Source organism: Rhipicephalus sanguineus, chromosome 1, assembly GCF_013339695.2.
Source record: "Rhipicephalus sanguineus isolate Rsan-2018 chromosome 1, BIME_Rsan_1.4, whole genome shotgun sequence".
NCBI classification, from domain to species: Eukaryota; Metazoa; Arthropoda; class Arachnida; order Ixodida; family Ixodidae; genus Rhipicephalus; species Rhipicephalus sanguineus.
In genome coordinates this window covers 129,634,047-129,653,887 of record NC_051176.1, presented here as the reverse complement: position 1 = coordinate 129,653,887, position 19,841 = coordinate 129,634,047, and the positions used below count along the sequence as shown (strand labels likewise).

Here is a 19,841-nt window from a genome sequence, read left to right as displayed (position 1 = left end):
TAACATTTCAAGTAAACGCACAAATCGAGTTCAGAATGCCGACACGATGAACAATGCCAAACGCGTCAGCGCTACGAGCCGCGGGCGCGCCACTAATTCCAAAAAGCAATCCCTTCTCCACTTCGGGCCTTTCGGTAACCCTCAGCGTTGGCCGTGACGTCAACATTATCGTCTGGGCATGTCCTCCACAAAAAGAATGTCTGCTCGCAGGTGGCGCGCTCACCGCAATTCCTCCTCCTACGGCGAGGGAGGAGCACTCGGTCAGGAGGATTGGATTGGATTGGAACAAACTTTATTTGTGCCTGCAGTTGGGCGCTCGCGCGCCCCGACGAGGGCCTACGTCGTCTTCGGGGTTGCCGTTACTCGGCGCGGGTCTCCGCTTGCCGTTGACGGCTCGCTGGGTCCCTGCCTTTCGAGCGCCCCGAGGACCTGCTGGACGGCCCAGAGCTGTTGATCCTGGTCGTCGCTCTTCGCGGCTTCCTCGAGCCGCGACGGGATCGTTCTTGATCTCGTTTCCTCTGGGTGTTTGATGCAGTCCCACAAGATGTGCGTGTGATCCGCCGTCTCCCTCCGGCATACCTTGCACTTGTCGGCCGGGTATGTCTCGGGGTACATGCGATGCATCAGTCCCGGACTCGGTAGCGATCCGGTCTGGAGCTGTCTCAATAGTACCGCCTCCGCTCGACTCAACCGCGGGTGCGGGAGTTGGAAAGTCCTGCGAGCCATGCGGTAGGCTTTTGTGATGTCGTTATAGTCCGTCATGCGGTCCTTGGCTCCGAACCACGTCTGACGGTCTGTCGCCGGGGCGCGGTTAGTTAGCGCTCGCGCCGCTGCGTGTGCCGTCTCGTTGTGGTTGGCATTGCGTTCCGACGCGTCACCCGCATGCTCCGGGAACCACTTAATTCTCACTTTTCTGTCTTGCAGTTTGGCCGCACGCAATACTCGTTCGGCCTCTCTACATACTTGGCCTTTGGCGAAGTTTCGCACCGCCTGTCTCGAGTCACTTAGCACAGTGTGGCAGTCTGGGTCGATGATGGCCAGGGCGATGGCCACCTCCTCCGCTTGTTCCGCTCCAATGCTCTTCACGCTCGCTGCCGTCCTTGTTGCGCCGGTCGACGCCTCGATGACGACCGCTGCGAAAGCGTTCTGTTGGTATTCGGCCGCGTCCACATATCGCGCGTGCTCGTCGTTGGCGTGCAGGTCGATGAGAGCCTTGGCCCTCGCCGCTCTTCTTCCCTTGTTGTAGTCAGGATTCATGTTCTTGGGTATGGGGTCGGTTCTGGTCTGGCGTCGGACCTCTTTGGGGACGGGGAGCTTCGTCTCCGCTTTGTTCGAGTGTCCTATTCCCAGGTCATCCAGTATTTTCCTCCCGGCATTGGTCGTGGACAGCCGCTCCAGTTGAGCGCTCCGTTGTGCTTCGGCTATTTCTTCGAGCATGTTGTGTATCCCGAGTTGTAAGAGGCGGCTCGTGCTCGTGGACTCAAACAGGCCCAACGCCGTTTTGTACGCTCTTCTGATGATGGCATTGATTTTGTTGCGTTCGTGTTGCAGCCATCTGTGGTAGGCTGCGACGTAAGTGACGTGGCTGATGATAAAGGATTGTACGAGCCTGATTAGGCTCTCCTCTCTCATGCCTGCTTTCCGGGACGTGACTCGTTTGAGGAGTCGCGTCGCGTTGGCCGCCTTCGCCGTAAGACGGGCGATGATGTCGCCGTTTCTTCCGTGCTTCTCGATGACCATGCCTAGGATCCTGATTTTACCGACCTCGGGGATAACGTTGCCGGATTTGGTTATGATTCGGATCTTTTCGTATTCGCGTTTTTTGGTCTTGCCTCTGACGTTGTTGGTAGGTGGGAGTATTAGGAGCTCCGATTTGCTCGGCGAACATATCAGTCCGGTGCCCTCCAACCGGTCTTCTATCGCGTCGACGGCGGTTTGCAGCGCGCACTCAATGTGGGCGTCGCTGCCACCGGTCACCCACAGCGTGATATCGTCCGCGTAGATGGTGTGCCTGACGTGTTCGACATCCGCGAGCTTCTCTGCCACTCCGATCATTACGTGGTTGAACAGCATCGGCGAGATGACCGACCCCTGCGGTGTGCCAGTGCTCCCGAGCTTCTTCTCTTGCGTCTGTAGGTCGCCTGCTCGCAGCTCGGCGGTCCTGTCCGTGAGGAAGTGAGCCGATGAACGGAGCTTAGAGCGAAGCGAGCGAGGGCCTCTTGTGGACGATCAAACGCATGCAACTCCGTTATTACGGCGCCGTTTCGAACATTTTTCGCGGCTGCGTGTTTGTTGAAGACTCGTGCACAACTGCAACACCACCAGTAAATTTCGACCTCCACGGGGTTTACGGGTTCTTTAATTGCGAAGCTGTTTAGGGTGGAGGTTAGGCCGTTAGGTGTTCATAGAAAAAGCTCGCCGAGCGATGACGTCACCATGCGTTGCCTAGCAACGTGTTGGAGGAAGAAAAGGAGGATGCGAGGAGTTGAGAAGTGGAGAGGAGGAGGATGGGAAGTAAATAAAACAAAATGAAATTTCTTGGCGAGGCAGGATTTGAACCCCGGTACCCACGGTCCGAAGGCGTGCGTCGTAACCACTACGCGATCCAGGGACGCTAGCAGAACAAGTCTTTACGGAAACTTTATCATTGCGTTGCTATGGGCGAGAAAAGGAGAGAACAAGAGAAAGAACGAGAGGAAGAAAGAAAGAAAAAGACAGCGCATAGCCATGTATTGTATAACATAGTATAGCAACAGGGTGGGAAAGGGAAGTGGGGATAATGGAAAGGAGGAGGGGAGAGGGTAAAGCATAGCATAGGCATGTATACCGCAGTATATCAAGGGGGTGGGAAATGGAAGTGAGGGTGAAGAGGAGGGGAAGGCCACCAGCTTCGCTATCTCCACAGCCTTCGCACCACTAGTAACTGCCCCAGCTTTTTTAACAGGCTTCTTCGTGATATGCCGTGTTATTTTTAAACAAGCTGCATTCGATTTGTAGCACAAAAGCAATGGCGCGGCGGCTATAGGCTGAGTTCGTCACATTTGACGCATTTTAACTTGTTAGGAGCTCAAATAATGCAACGTGTGTGGTTTTCGGTAAACCACATACGTTTCAGCACAACTTTGAAGAATGACGGAGCGTGGGAAAACCACGAAATTATCTCAAAAGAAAGCTCAAATACCAAAGTCAATATCTACCGATTTTTATTATCCTAAGTTTTACTTATCTGTAGCTACATATATTATAGATAGATAGATAGATAGATAGATAGATAGATAGATAGATAGATAGATAGATAGATAGATAGATAGATAGATAGATAGATAGATAGATAGATAGATAGATAGATAGATAGATAGATAGATAGATAGATAGATAGATAGATGCGGTCAAAGTGCGTTTCGTTCGCCAAGAAATGCTTCGCACTTAAAAATAACTTGTATTCTCTTCGCGCAAGATCTTACTTTTATGGATGACACGGTATGGCAGCTATATAATCGCACAAGATCGCGTGCGCTCCTCACCTGTCGCTGGCCTTCCGCCATGGCTACGTTGTTCTTGTGGCCAGCTCAGTTCACGTGGGCGCTGGCAAGTGGTGTAGTCGCCGTCAATTTCGGGGCCAGCGCTGTGGGGTGCAGATTATGCTTGACGATGATCAATTTTGGTGGCTAGCCGGACGTCATCGCTTTGGCCTCGATGAGGCCTGCGCCGCCGCCGGCATCGCGAGCATGACTCCTCGTCCTTGTCTTCCTTCACCGTCTGTGCATCTCGCGAAACGTCCAGCTTCTTCCGTCGGAATCGAATTTCACTCGTGTTTCTTTCTTTATTTCTTTTTTGCCAGGAAGGGTTGAAAATATAAGAAGAAGAAAAAATAGAGAGAACTGTACCAGATAACCTCCAATAAAAGCTAACGTTGTGGAGCGGCTTCGTCGTTTCAGTCGGCTTCACCATGTTCGCAGCTCCAGGAAACGCTTCTTGTGCGGGCAACGCTGTCCAAATGGGTGAGCGCCATCAGGAAGAGGACGTCATCACCATGAATCAAAGATGGCTACAATATCCCGGGTCACGGCGGCATTTTCGCTGAACTTTCGCTTAGCGCACTAAGTGAAATATCTGGCTCTCAAAAAATTGCAATAATTTCCGTACAGCCTTACTCACAAGTATTGGGAGAGCTACAAAACTTCTCGCAAAGGACAGCGTGTCTTGAAGGTGTGAAAAAGACCTTTGCGCCAATATTTTGCAGCCACTGTTTCCGACGCACAACATTCCGTTCTCCTCGGCCGGTTCGAAAATAATGCTTATTCTTTTTCTGGTCCGCTACTCCAATGAAACGCGCAGCATGCAAGGGGCTCCCGCGGCAATCAAAGCTCAGTTGACTTGAAAGATACACGTTCACTGTGGCAGCGTGACTACAGATTGGCTGGCGCATGGGTGCCCGAAAAAAAAGTAAAGAAAAAGGGCCCGAAACAAGTTCCATGATATTTTCGTGACGCCGGGGTCATCTGACGGGACGGTTTAGCGCGCCGTCAGCCAGTCGGCGTGCGAAATGCGCGCGAAGAAAGATTGGAGGTCGGTGGCGCGGGTGAGGGGATGCTGCGGCAAAGATCACACAGTGTCGCTACTTTCCAGGGAAAAAAAAGCGTTTTAGTTTTGACCAGGAAGCCTTGACCAACCGGTTCGGTCACAGTTTTGACGTGTATTAGGCGCTGCACCTAGCGCTTACCCAAGCCTATATATATCCGCGTTACGATGTGTAAACAGTCCTCGCTAAGTCCCTTGATCGAAAACTACATCCGCGCTCTCCAGGCTCTTGTGTCCGTGTGCACTACTAAGAACGCAAGATTGTGAGCTAAATTTTAATGGTACTATATTTAGTTGTAAGCAGAAAATGAAATCATGTTTTTAGATCATTTACTGGTATGTTATTAGAGCAGTCACGTTATTATAACATGTAGAATTGATACAGCGAGCTGTATTAGTTACATGGTGTAGTGCTCACATATGTAGTACTTTCATGTTGGCAGCAAGGAATGCGTGCACATATGAGGTGTAAAATTTCTCGTGGTGTTCTTTCTGTTTGCGATAGCGCTAAAAAGCCCATGTCGCAGAAAATGCGGTATCGGCGTCGGCGGCGCTGCCGTATCGAAAAATCTCGATGGATGCAAAGAACAATAGTCCGGGTTCGAGCATGAATCGAACCCAACCTGGGTCATATAGGTAGCACTAGCGGCGGCCACCCATACCACCTGGTTGGGTATCATGTGCTCTGCAGGTATACGGCTCCGATGACAGCGCAGATGTTTCAGGACACCATATACGTTTGCGAGTCATAGGCCTTTCTTGAAGAAAGCGGGATTGTTGGTAATTATTGTGACATTTCTGTTCCTCCACTGTGCACATCCTGTGTTCCACCACTTTGCACACCCTTAAAGCGACTTCAGTAAGCAAGCAAAACACCCTTTTGTCCAACAAGAGTTGTGAAAAATGGGGGTGTAAGGTTTTTTTATTGCGATAGCAATTATATGGACAGTCTCGGTTGGAAAATGTCTGTCCCCGTCGCCGTCATTCACCGTATATTTATAAGTATGTATGGCGATATTTAGAAAAGCCACAAAGAAAAATAATTCAGAAATACTTTCCGACGCGCGGAATCGAACGGGCGACCTCTCGATTTGTAGCCCGCCGCGTTAGACGTTAGGCCACGACAGCACAGTCTTTCAGCCTGCTAACGACGAGCTATTTATGTACACCATGTACTTCAGCATGGTTTCTTAGTTGCCACATAGATGGCGCGATGTGCGCGCGTGTTGTAGAGAAGCGTGTGGTGCTGTAAAGATCGTCGCCCCGCTCCTGCGAATGCCGTTGCTCTTCGTCCTACAGGGCGTGGTCGCTTTCGTGCGCTTATCTCGAGGAAAGACGGGGCGCCCGGTGGGGTGCTTCGCTTCGCTCGCTGCAGCGGCCGCGTTTGCGAAAGGAGCGCGCTGTTGAAGCAGAAATAAGTAACAACTGTGACAATTAGTTCGCGCTCGTCTTGTGTGTACCTGTTCGTTCGTTTCGTGCGTCCTGCTTTATGTTTGAGCAGTGCGCCTCAAGTGTCGAGCTGCGACGCATTAGTTCGCGCTCGTCCTGTGTGCGTTCTTTTCGTGCGTCCTTTGGGCTCGAGCGACGCGCTGGCAATTTCGAGCTGCTTTGCGTTCTTCGCGTTACATTCCAATTTATTGCTATCGCATTCATTGACTGTGACTTTTTTCTATACCAAATAGCCTTTTGGTTTTCGGAAAGGTTATAATGTTTTACCTAAAACACACTTTGGGAGCTAAGGGTGTTATGGGTTATAGAAACAACTGCGGCCCATAAGACAGAGTTCCAGCTGATAATTGGAACTCGGTAATTAAAAAAGTTGTCGGTAAAGGGACCGACAACTGCCCAGAACATGAAATGAGATGACTCCACTCATGGAAAGATTGTCCGTCGCATTGAATCAAACCAACCCTGTTTTTTTTTCGTGAGATGGCGATTTAAACTTTTATTTCTTAATTGAAAGTCGCGAAAAATGACCTGTGGCGCCTCTGGCGGCAAAAACATGAACGATCCGATGAACCCGGCCACGTGACCATTCATTGCTGTACGCGGTCGAGTATAGAAATATTGTTCGTTTCTTTATATTAAAAGGTATTACTCCATAAAAATGTATACATAGGTCTGCGTTAGTAGTATGCATTAAAGTGGCGCTGCCTTCGCGTGACGTAATGGTAATGATCCCATGCTTGTCAGCGGGTCTTGAGCAACTTTTCAACGTGCTCATGCAACCGTGCACGCAGTTTCCAGGTGGCTAAGATTTTGAAGCGACATATAGTTTTGCTACCTACACTTCGTCTCAGAAATGACGCGCGTTGCTACTCGGCGCGGCCGAACATATACGTAGTGACGTTTTCGATGACTTGGCTTGGCTCGTGCATCGAGAGAGTAACGACACCGGGACAAGCCACCCAAGACACAGGCGCAGACAACCTTGGACGCATGCGCACAACGCGATACAAATACAGGGAATATAATGCCACATCATCTCATTGTAACAGCTTGTTATTTTGAAAAATAGTTGAAAAGCTATAAATAAAGGTGGTTAAGCATAGTTACAGGAACTCCTGCGAAAGCAGAACAGCGATAGCGTTCACAAATCGCGAGAAGGGGTGGCGGCATCGCTTTCAATTCGCAGCGTTGCTGGAGGAAAGGTACGTCCGTGTTTAGAGCCTTTCAGATCGAAAAGTACTGCTTGTAAAATAGCTACGTGCTTTTGTGATTAACTACTGCAACTACAAACACTGCGAAGGGTGATCTTTCTGTCGCGCTGTAAAAAAAAATGGGTCGAGAAAAACCAGTTGTCGGTCCCTTTAAGTTCTCGTGGGTCGATATACGAGAAGTTCGGACTTTGACGGCGAGACCCATTTCCTTTATGTACCCTTCAACACGGGCGACGGCCTCCTGAAGGGAGATCTCCACGCAACCCATCCGAGCCACCGACACTCCATATGGTGTCGTCCGCATAGAGGTCGAACTTGTACGATGCCTTCCTGGCTTGAGAGCTCTGCAGCGAGGCCGCACACGGCAACGTTAAACAGCAGCGAGGAGTCGACGACTGAGCCCTGCGGGGTGCCGAAGGGGCCCAGACCGTAGGGCTCAGACTTGAGATCCCCTAGCTTGAGGAACGAGCTGCCGAACTTGTGCAAGTTGGCTCCTAGGTTGAGGCGAAAGATGGAGTCAAGTACGAGTATATGGGAGCGCGAAACATTGTCAAAGGCCTTCTCAAGATCGAGGTTGAGAATTGCCCTAATGTCCTTTCTCTCTTGATCTATAATGCGATGTTTCAGCGTTTTCACGACGTCCTGAGTGGATAGGTGCGGTCTGATACCTATAATCTTGTAAGGGAAGAGGTTTGTTTCCTTTATGTGCTTTGATATCCGATTGTTGATGACGTGCTCGGCGACCTTGCTTATACAAGACGTGAGGGAAATTGGTCTCAAGTTGTTAAGACTGGGACTCCGGCCCGGTTTCGGGATGAGAATGACTGACGCCATTTTCCAGTGCTCGGAGAAAACCCCCGACTCCCAAATACAGTTAATTTCTTTAGTAAGGATGGCGACAGAATCGTCGTCTAGGTCACGAAGCGTCTGGCTCGTGGTGCCATCTGAACCCGGGGTGGATTTCCCGTTAAGATTGGTTAACGCGTTCCGGACCCCTGCTTCCTGGTAGGGCTTGTCCAACACGAGGGCTGGTGATCCTGTGTATTGCGGGCAGCCAGAAGGAGGTCGGGCTATATCCAAAGGGAAGTATCGCTGGACTATAGAGACTCCGTTATTTCCGTATCCGATTTCGCATTTCTATTGTCCTCGGTGTCCCTTTAACAATTTTATCAACCCGCCGCGGTGGTCTAGGGGTTTGGTGCTCGACTTCTGACCCGAAAGTCGCGTGATCGAATCACGGCCGCGGCGCCCGCATTTCGATGGAGGCGAAATGCTAGAGGCCCGTGTATTTAGATATACGTTCACGTTGAATAACCCCAGGTGGTCGAAATTTCCAGAGCCCTCCGCTACGAGGTCCCTCATAATCATATCGTGGTTTTCTGAGGTAAAACCCCAGCAATCATAGGCGTGCGCAGCGTTCGCCTTTAGCGGGGGGGGGGGGGGGGGGGGGGGCGAGGGATGCGATGAGACATTGCCCCCCCCCCCCCGTTGGTCAAGTCCAAAACACAAACATGCTTCACCGTCGATGAAAATGTGCAATTTACGCAATTATGTGCTTCTCACAGTGGCCTGCCTTTGGTCCATGGTTTTCCGGTTGCAAAGGTGGGAAGTAAACAGTTATTGGAATTCAACACGAGGGGCCTTCGGCCACCATTATCCTCAAAAGCCTGTGTGGCTGTGGCCATAATTTTGCTCTTTAAGCAATGACGGGACAGGTCGGACTGGGTAACGATATGGGGAAGGCTTTGCGCCCCTACCCCCTCCCTTAGGCATTAGGTGGGGGGCGCCCTCTCTGACCCCCTTGTGAGCACGCCTATGCTAACAATTATTATGTATACGTCTGGATGATTGAAGTCCAGACGCATACACTTGGCTATGGGCGCAATCTACTCAATCATCTCAGCTGAGCCTTTATGACATTCATCAATTTCCCATTGAGCGATGACCTTCTGGCCACCGATGCTTGCTTCAAACTTCGCAGTACTATTATTTGAACATTTATGCTTGAACTAGCTGGAAGGCCGACTGTACAGTGTGTGCTGAAAAAGGCCCTGGATGAGCGATCTTGGGTGTTTGAGGCAGGATAATCTTAAATATTAAAAGGACCGACAACTGGGCAGAACGTGTGATTAGATCCTGGTAGAAATGAAAAGACCATGGAATATAGTGACAGATTCCAGCATCCTTTTCGCGTTGTGAGTAGGATTTATAAAAAGCCGGCAGATCCCACGCATTGTAGGAATCGATGTAATGCGAAGCAGCCAGCAAAGAGCTGCATACATCGTCTTGTATGTCATTGAGGAAAATGCGTGTCATGGTTTTCATGTTAACTCCTATTATTTATGTTCGTCACACAGTAACGTCGCGCAATACCAAGTTCGGGATCGATCAAGCTAGAGAAACGGCCGCCAGCGCTCCATGAGCGTGGCACGCAAGTCATGCTGTACATGACATACGTGTCATGACTTTCATGTTAACTCGTGTTATTTATGTTCCTCACACGGTCACGTCGCAAGATACCAATTTTGGTGTATATCAAGCTAGCGAACGGCCGCCAGCACCCCATGAGCGTGGCACGTAAGTCATGCTGTACATGACATGCGTGTCATTATTTTTATGTTAACTCGTGTTATTATGTTCGTCACATAGTCACGTCGCGCAATACCAATTTCGGGGTAGATCAAGCTAGCGAAACGGCCGCCAGCGCCCCATGAGCGTGGCACGTAAGTCATGCTGTACATGACATACGTGTCATGATATTCGTGTTAACTTGTGTTATTTATGTTCGTCACACAGTCAAGTCGCGCAATACCAATTTCGGGGTAGATCAAGCTAGCGAAACGACCGCCAGCGCCCCATGAGCGTGCCACGTAAGTCGTGCTGTACATGACATGCGTGTCATGATTTTCATGTTATCTCGTGTTATATATGTTCGTTACACGGTCACGTCGCAAGATACCAATTTTGGTGTATCTAAAGCTAGCGAAACGGCCGCCAGCGCGCCATGAGCGTGACACGTAAGTCATGCTGTACATGACGTGCGTGTCATGATTTTCATGTTAACTCGTGTTATTTATGTTCGTTACACAGTCACGTCACAAGATACCAATTTTGGTGTATATAAATCTAGCGAAACCGCCGCCAGCGCCCCATGAGCGTGGCACGTAAGTCATGCTGTACGTGACATGCGTGTCATGATTTTCATGTTAACTCGTGTTATTTATGTTCGTTACACAATCACGTCGCGCAATACCAATTTCGGGGTAGATCAAGCTAGCGAAGCCGCCGCCAGCGCCCCATGAGCATGGCACGTAAGTCATGCTGTGCATGACATGCGAGACATGATTGTCATGTTAACCCGTGTTTTTATGTTCGTCACACAGTCACGTCACAAGATACCAATTTTGGTGTATATAAATCTAGCGAAACCGCCGCCAGCGCCCCATGAGCGTGGCACGTAAGTCATGCTGTACATGACATGCGCGTCATGATTTTCATGTTAACTCGTGTAATTTGTGTTCGTTACACAGTCACGTCACGCAATACCAATTTAGGGGTAGGTCAAGCTAGCGAAACCGCCGCCAGCGCCCCATGAGCGTGGCACGTAAGTCATGCTGTACATGACATGCGTGTCATGATTTTCATGTTAACTCGTGTTATTTATGTTCGTTACACAGTCACGTCACAAGATACCAATTTTGGTGTATATAAATCTAGCGAAACCGCCGCCAGCGCCCCATGAGCGTGGCACGTAGTCATGCTGTACATGACATGCGTGTCATGATTGTCATGTTAACTCGTGTTTTTATGTTCGTCACACAGTCACGTCGCGCAATACCAATTTCGTGGTTGATCAAGCTAGCGAAACGGCCGCCAGCGCTCCATGAGCGTGGCACGGAAGTCATGCTGTACATGACAACCGTGTCATGATTTTCATGTTAACTCGAGTTCTTATGTTCGTCACACAGTCACGTAGCGCAATACCGATTTCGGGGTAGATCAAGCTAGCGAAACTGCCGCCAGCGCTCCATGAGCGTGGCACGTAAGTCATGCTGTACATGACATGCGTGTCATGATTTTCATGTTAACTCGTGTTCATTACACAGTCACGTCACAAGATACCAATTTTGGTGTATATCAAACTAGTGAAACTGCCGCCAGCGCTCCATGAGCGTGGCACGTAAGTCATGCTGTACATGACATGCGCGTCATGATTTTCATGTTAACTCGAGTTTTTATGTTCGTCATACAGTCACGTCGCGCAATACCAATTTCGGGGTAGATCAAGCTAGCGAAACTGCCGCCAGCGCCCCATGAGCGTGCCACGTAAGTCATGCTGTACATGACATGCGTGTCATGATTTTCATGTTATCTCGTGTTATTTATGTTCGTTACGCGTTCATGTCGCAAGATACCAATTTTGGTGTATATAAAGCTAGCGAAACGACCGCCAGCGCACCATGAGCGTGGCACGTAAGTCATGCTATGCATGACATGCGTGTCATGATTTTCATGTTAACTCGTGTTATTTATGTTCGTCACACAGTCACGTCGCAAGATACCAATTTTGGTGTATATCAAACTAGCGAAACGGCCGCCAGCGCACCATGAGCGTAGCACGTAAATCATGCTGTACATGACATGCGTGTCATGATTTTCATGTTATGACTTGTCATTTATGTTCGTCATACAGTCATGTTACGCCAAACCAATTTTGGTGCACATTCGATGAACCAAGCGGCCAGGAGAGCACAAAGTCGTAGGCAGCTAGATAGATCATAGATAGATAGATAGATAGATAGATAGATAGATAGATAGATAGATAGATAGATAGATAGATAGATAGATAGATAGATAGATAGATAGATAGATACGCTCAAAGTCGCAGAAGTTTGCTAAGAAATGCTTCGCATTTAATATTATATATATTTTTCAATCGTGCTTAAAGGGGAACTCCGGTGATTTTTCGATATTCACCGATTTGAATTAAACTTTAAACATATGTTCTTTTCGGTACCTTGATTATATGTACCAAATTGTACGACCGTAAGTCGTTCAGTTTTTTAGAAAACAAATTTTAAAATTGGCAGCCAATTCCGGAATCACGCCTGTTAACGCAGGCCACCCTGTGTGTGTGACGTAACGTTCCTACTCTTTTCGAACCCCGCCTCGCCCAACAGACGGTTGCAGCGCGCGCTTTCTTCTACGAGGCGGCGACGACGCTAAAAAGTTGTTCGGTTTTGTTAGCTGCTAGCGTCTTAGTCGTTGTTGACATCGGGTTTTACAGTAAACACGCACTATACTGAGCAATGAGGAGATCGATGCGGGGCACGTCATCTACTTCACGCGCCGGCAGGTCGAAATCAAAAGGCGCTGCTTCCGCGCTCATATAGTAGCTGCAATCATCGCTGAACTCTTCACTGGTAAGTTCGCGTGATAGAGGAAGCACGTGTGCTATGTTTATACCCTGGCCAGCTGTGGCGGCGTGTAGCGCCCTTCGTGACGTCATCGCATACCCAGCACGGAGCAGCTCAGCTCCCTGTTTCGGTTTCGACTCCTCGTTTATTGCTTATTTAAAATTATTGACGAGTTTTTCAGCAAAATGAACCATTAATCCCTAGCTAAAAAGAACTAGTTCCTACACTTACTTCACAAGAAAAAAAAATATCGTCTGTACTTCTCACGTGCCGTAAGAGATACTTTCCAATTAATCTTTTTTTTTTTTCTAATTATAACACAAGTTTTTTTCAGAGTTTTGGGTTCAGACTGTTTGGAAGAGACTTAAAGGCCAACTCCGGCGATTTTTTGGCCATGTCAAAGTAATGGTGCTTTTATGTTCCTGAGACGCTCCTGTTACGGGCCCGGTAGCAGAAATACTCGGCAAATTGGAGAATAATTTTAAATAAGCAAAAAAGCGCAACACCGAAACCGAAACCCAACCGAGTGTACTGTCTACGTATGACGTAGACGTTGTTACGAACGAACCGGAAGTCGTGCAAGGCATGCCGGTCACGCCGGCGCGGAGTATGAAAACTGTGACAGCCGGTACGACCAGCGAAGCGCCGGCCGAACCAACGCTGTCTGTCGCCTTGTGCACAGCAGACGCTCGCTGTAGCGGCCTAAGCGCCGGTGCCCTCGGCTGCGTCACTTCCGCCGCCTTGCCAACACTGACGTCACAGACGCAATGTTGCCAATAATTGTGGGAAGCCAGGAGGGCGTTTGCAGACAATCTTTAAAATTCATTTGCAAACAATCTGCGCATGTCTCAAGCCTGTAATTTGGCATAAATGACGTAAACGTGCAAAGGAACGTACCCAGCGAATTTCACTGAGATCCATTGACCTCGAAAAATCGCCGGAGTTGGCCTTTAAAAGTAAAAAAACCGGTATGTCGCGCAGCCTAGCGGAAGAGCCTTGAAGCTGGATTATGAAGTCGGTCACTTTGCTGCACGTAGTCGCGTAGTCTGATGCCTTCATGCGCGCCATAATTGGTCCTCAAAGTCAGAGTATGTATATTATTATCTATCCCCGCTTTGTTCTGTGCTGCCTACGAGGTAAAGGAGTCGCACGGTGAGAAGCGGCGCTGCCTTTTGCGGCCGCCAGTGGCGTATGTCCAGCCGCGGCGCATGCGCAGTAAACCGCCGCGCTCGAACACGAAACGCTCTCGCGCTCACCGTTTGCAGCATGTGTTGTCAAGTGTGTATAAGACTTTATATTCGCCGCAGATAGAAATATTCTGGTTAAAAATGTTTGACGCCGTTTTCCGCGTTACCATTCCGTGGCTAGACACTCTGACCAGTTAGCTTTCCGTTGCGCTAAAGAACATAGGTGCCCTAAAAACTGGTTGTCAGTCCCTTTAAGTAAACTTGAAGGGAGTGCCAGCAACAGACACCCATCTGGCAGGCATTCTCCTATAATGCAATTAGAGGGGAATAGTTTGCATGCTGATTCCAATTTTCATATTCGAGAGATGCCCCTGGTTACGTGTTCTTTGGACCTTGCCGACTAGGAAATCTCATAGAAGTCTTTCGGATGTCTTCATTGGGATGTGGTATGGTTTGATTTTTCGGGACGTCCCTGGGACTTCTTGTGCCGTTTCCTACAGCACTGCACTGCAAGCTTACAAGCTACAGAAGGCGCAGTCGTATCGCACCGACTTCAGCTCTACTGCACGTACGCGACGTATCCCTCAAAATATATGTAGCAGACTGAAAATGTTCAGCACTACGCTAAGCACCCTCTACTAGATCGTCTTGGAATGCAACAAAAACCCACAGCCAAAGCCCATCCAAGCACCATAGAAGACCAGTGGTAGTCCCAGCGGACAAGTCCTGGTTGTGGGGTTGCCATCACCCCCTGTAAAGTCGTTTGCGCCTCATGGCGCACGCGCGCCTCGCGGATTAGCCGCAGTTAGCATTAACAGCCGCCGAGCAAGAAGTGGCACTGTGCTCGCGCGATGTAGGCTTAGCGCGGTGGCACCGGCAGCGCCGCCTGGGAGGTCAAGTCGTCGTGCAGGAAACAGCAGCGAGTCTTTTTCGGCTGACAAAAATTGGAGGCACAAAGGAACGAGGACAAGAAATGGTAGGACTGGTGCCATACACCAGTCAGACCATGCACCAACTAGCCCAAGAACGCGTTTTAGTCTTTTTGCGGTTTGGTAGCGTGCGTAGACGGACGTCACTCGCGGTGGGTTCGTGGAGGCATAGGCGTGAGCAGGGTTCCCCATTAGGGGGGGGGGGCAAAGGGTCGTCGCAGCGCCCCCCCCCCCCACCCTTCTAAGTCAATGTATGGGGCATATTTTGCGCCCCCCCCCTCTTAGGTGACTAGAAGGGTCAATGTACGAGGCAGATTTTGCGCCCCCCTCTTAGGTAATTAGGGGGGCGGCCGCTCCCCCTGCCCCCCCTGTGCGCACGCCTATGGTGGGGGCGATACCGCGGCTCGTTTCCCGCGGACCCCTCGTGGGGAGTCGAAAGTCGGCGACGCCGCATTCGCTGTACATTGTGTGTGTGATGTTTTCTGTTTGTTGTATTTTCACTGTATAAGGTTATTTAGCAAGTTAACTAGTCATCTGATTCGGCAGGCAAGCTCGCCGTGATGTAAAAGCAGTTTAATAAATGCACACGTGGTTGTTCCTCGACGGCATGAACTGTCTCCGTGTGTTCCCAGAGCGGCTCATCTTCAGAGCCCACAGAGTCCTGAGGCTAGTGAACAGGACTAGGATATCATCCCACGGCTACTTGGAACGATGTGGCTGCCCACCTCTCGGCATCAACAGCTTTTGGTCTCCAAAATAAAGCGTATTAACTTTCTCTGTAATACATTCATTGGAAGGCACTCCCCTTGCTCCAAGACTCAGGCTACAAAGGCCATGTGCTCAGGCAATATGCCGTCATAAAAAATGAAACAATAAGACCAGGACGAATTTTTCGGCAACTAAGAGGCTTTATTTCTGAGAAATCCGTATGGATTTCCTTGTGGCTTCGTGCTACAAAAGGGGTTGTCTATTTTCCGTTTCATAGGAAGAAAGACGGTACATAATACATTTCGATAATTGTGACATTTCTGGCGATCTGCATTTACCCATGCATAAGAGCTGCATAAGGTTGCGAAATTCACTGTCGCTTCTCCATTTTAAAATTCATGAGCCACTTTTCTTTTTCTTTCTTCCTTTGGGGGGGGGGGGGGGGGGGGGGTTCCAGCGGACGCCACTTCAAATATCGGCCTGATCGATGTAGCTCAATAATCGCTAAAAATTGCAGAATTAACGTTTTTCCGCGGAAATGCCGATAAACTAGGGATTCGAATCGAATAATAGCAGGTCACTGAATCCCGGAAAGCTATGGTGCCTCTAGTCATCGTCATACCTCTTCACGAAATGCAATGACTAGGCCCTGCTGTATTTGAAGTGCGTCCGCGGTATTTCCGCGTTTTCGGCCCGCGAAAATCACGGCACTTGACGTCATATGGGAAAATTTGGTCACGCTGCAGCTGCCACTGCCGAACTGCTCGTTCTGAAACTCGAAACTTGCATCGTCGCGAAGTCGTTCGTTTTTTTCGGCATGAAGAATAACAACAATCTTGATCAAGAAGGATCCGTTGATGGGCGAGTTGGTACATGTCTTGAAATATACTGAGTATGTGCAGCGCAATGGTACGAAGACAAGAGAAGACACACAAACGACAGAGACTGGCGCTGACTTCCAACTGATTTATTGAAAAGCACGAAGCCCGCTTTTATGCATGCGCACCTGTTAGCAACAACTCAAACGCATCATCAGGGACCATACAAAACCTGCATCTCTTTGTCACTTAGATAAACACTTGGCGTACTTACACACCTGATACCAGATTTCTTAATGTGAGCTGCCTCGATTATTTCTCTTTCTGTTTTCGTTTTTGCATGCTTTATAAACGTCGCGCGATCAAAGTGCGGGGTGCATTTACACTTGTTGCAGTGATCTGCCAGATGTCCGCCTGATTCGTTTTTTACATTCAAAAAATGCTCACGTGCTCTGATGTTGAAACATCGGCCCGTCTGCCCAATGTACTCTTTTCCACAGCTGAGTGGTATTTTATATACCACGTGGGTCACACAATCGGTGTAACGGTGAACATGCTTCTTCGTGCAGGATTTTTTCTTTTCTTTGGTGAGCATAGGGCAAATCTGGCCTAACTTACATGGCGCAGAAAACACCACTTTGACGTCATACCTTTCGGCAATCTTTTTGAGATTGTGCGAGAATCTATGGATGTATGGTATCACCTGCGGTCTTCGTTGATCTTTTTCTTTTTGCTGGTCAGGTTCCTTTTTCTTTATGCTCTGCAAAACTGATTCGCAGACAGCATGGACAAGGGACGACGGAAAGCGCGCAGCGTCTAAACGTCTCAACTGATTGTTCAGACTGTCTGAAGTGGTGTGTCGGCAGCTTTTAGCTAGTGCTGATTTCACACAGGACATCGCAATCCCCCTTTTGACAAGTTTAGTGTGCGCGCTGTCATAAGGCAGAAGGCTCTTCTTTGTCCTGGGGTTATACATATAGCAAACATGGTCATTGTTGAAGGTTAACTTGAGATCTAAAAATTGCATACTGTTGTCAATTGGCCTCTCACATGTAAAGGTTAGACCACGTGATTCAAAGGTAAAAACACTGGTAATCATCCCGACAACGTTTTCAAAATCTGTGGGACTCAAATCTGGTAAAAATATTAAGTAGTCGTCTACGTATCTAAAAATACTAATGACTTCTGAATCAGCAACCCGAGCATTTACACGCCTGTCAACAGAGGCTAAAAATATGTCACAAAGTATCGGTGCGACTGATGACCCTATGCATATGCCACTTTTCTGCACGTACTGTTGTCCTCTGCCTTTTCGCTGGACGTCGAGGAACTCTTCTACTCCGTACCACACCAAGGCCTCTTCAGTGCAGTACGTGAGTGTATCGAACATTCGGGGGAGCTCAGCTTCCAGAACTCTACCGGCCTAAACAGTGGAAACTTCTTAGAACTTTTACAATTTTACCTCCAGTCAACCGCCATCTCTTTTAATGGACAACAGTACGTGCAGAAAAGTGGCATATGCATAGGGCAGGGCTGGGCAAAGATACTTTGAAATTGTATCGCGATACGATACAAGATACTCAGGCAAGAAGTATTGGAGATACAGATACAAGATACTGCTGCAAAAATTGTATCCGATACGATACTTGGCAATTGTATCTTAAGATACTTCGATACATTCTCAGATTTGTTATTATAGATCCATATAATGTAGCAGCAAACGCCTATGCACGAAAATGTCTGCTTCAAAATTTCTTAAGAGTGGCCTATTTTGTTTCACTTGAATGAAATGTCTGTTAGTATCTCAAAAGTTTTGCCCTTCTTGCTCAAAGTACATTAGTTTCCTTCCAATTAATTTATTGGGGTTTGGTTTAGCTTCTTCACAGGACAATTCTTTGTACATTTCGCTGACAGCGCTACTTGCATTGCACAGCTTGCCGACCATCTAGCAGGTTGCCATATAATCACAACAACTTCAATGAGAAGCCTTCGCACGAAGGCGCAAATACCGGTGTGGACTTTTACTTTGTCCGTAAAAGACAGCTTGCAGAATGCCGTATATCCGGACAGGTGTACGGCAGCAACAACGCTGGTAGCGATTTTTGTTTTCTTTTTTTTTGGGGGGGGGGGGCGCATGGTGTATACTGGGGGTTTGAGCCATTTCGCTAGCGGCCCGGCCCGCACACATGACCGTCTTCGTCTCATTTGTTGTTATTTTCTAAATAAGTATGTTCGTGATCTGCACAGACATGACTGGTCTCAAGCATTCCTTTCTTGAGGAACATGTGGTCACCATGTGCTAAAACATAACCGTGGAACAAAAACTCTATATTTCAGAATCCGCGTCCAGATATCAGTCATTCTGTACATCCCTATCGATGTTTCTCGAATCCTGACTCTAAATCCCCTTCAGAAATGACCTATATATGAGATACGGGAAAGGCTTCCTCTCAAACGTCATTTTGTTGAAACTCTCTTCCCAGCACCTTCACTGCCCGGGCCCTTGCAACTAAATTTCGCGACTGCGGTCCGCTGGCTATAAGCTCAGTTTGAGACCCCTGGTGTATACGTAGATGACCTAAAACTGCAATGAATTCTCATATTCTACTTATCTGCTGGCGTAAAGGAACCTATACTCACTCACGTGCAATCTTTTTAGCAATTTTCTTCAACGAGAGAACATGTGCAACACAGATACGTCTCAGACGTATTGTATATTTCCATAAAGCGTCGCAGCACACCGCCGCTATTCGCGCTATTGCCACTTATAGCTCCCGTTACGTGGCGATTAGTAATGCGAAAAATATTCAAGAAAGCCTGAAACAGGAAAACAAATATAAGTAAAGAGAGAGGTGGTTGTGTATCAAACATTCACATTGAATTTGTACAGAACACAATACAGACGGCGCCCTTAATAGCTACGAGCATGAAGTATTGTCAACTTACCTGTTGAGACAATGGCAAATTCAGTGCCTATGGAAAATTGCCTAAAACGGCTCGTTGGGACGTTCATGAGCAAAACTGAGCATTCAGCAAAACAAAGTTTCTCGAATCCCTTCCTAACATCTTTAAGATGGCTCCTAATGATTGCCATTATTATAACGCAAACTCAATTTCGCTATTTTCTTAAGCGGTAAGCAGAATGTTTTGTACTGTTTACTCAAGGCACGCCCACATAATTATATATTTGTTTTCACAATCGCCTTGGCAACGTGTAAATGTGTAAACAGTAGTGGAAATAAAGTAGACAGAAGAATAATAAAGCAGAGATCTTATTTTGGCAGCGCGTTGCAAAAGACATACTGCAGTGACCAGACCGGAAAAACCGTGCAGAGACTTAGGTAATGTAAGGGATGTAAAGTGACAGCTAAGAAAGCACTTGTGCTAATAATCAAATTATGATTTCATAAATTCTTTGAATAAATGTAGCAAGAAGTGAAAAATACGGTACGCCAAGATAGTTTCTGTTAGGTAACGCTTGCTCTTTTAGATCAGTACCAGTGGTGCTAACGTTGTTAGATCTTATTTGCATATAAGTTAA

The 19,841-nt window shown here is 48.2% G+C and overlaps 1 protein-coding gene across 1 annotated transcript; it reads right to left on the bottom strand.

The window, feature by feature from the left end:
* Positions 1-266: 266 nt before the first annotated feature.
* Positions 267-8,075, bottom strand: LOC119386713 (uncharacterized). Its single transcript, XM_037654006.2, has 2 exons — positions 7,734-8,075; positions 267-2,193 (listed from the first exon to the last, which is right to left on the bottom strand). The coding sequence occupies exons 1-2, from the start codon at positions 8,073-8,075 to the stop codon at positions 337-339; spliced, it is 2,199 nt and encodes a 732-aa protein (XP_037509934.2). The 3' UTR covers positions 267-336.
* Positions 8,076-19,841: the final 11,766 nt, after the last annotated feature.

Coding starts and splice junctions, on each gene's coding strand:
- LOC119386713 (XM_037654006.2), bottom strand. CDS start 8,075: ATGGCGTCAGTCATTCTCATCCCGAAACCGGGCCGGAGTCCCAGTCTT. Junction 2,194..7,733: donor TCTTTCGCCTCAACCTAGGA/GCCAACTTGCAC, acceptor CTTCGCTCTAAG/CTCCGTTCATCGGCTCACTT.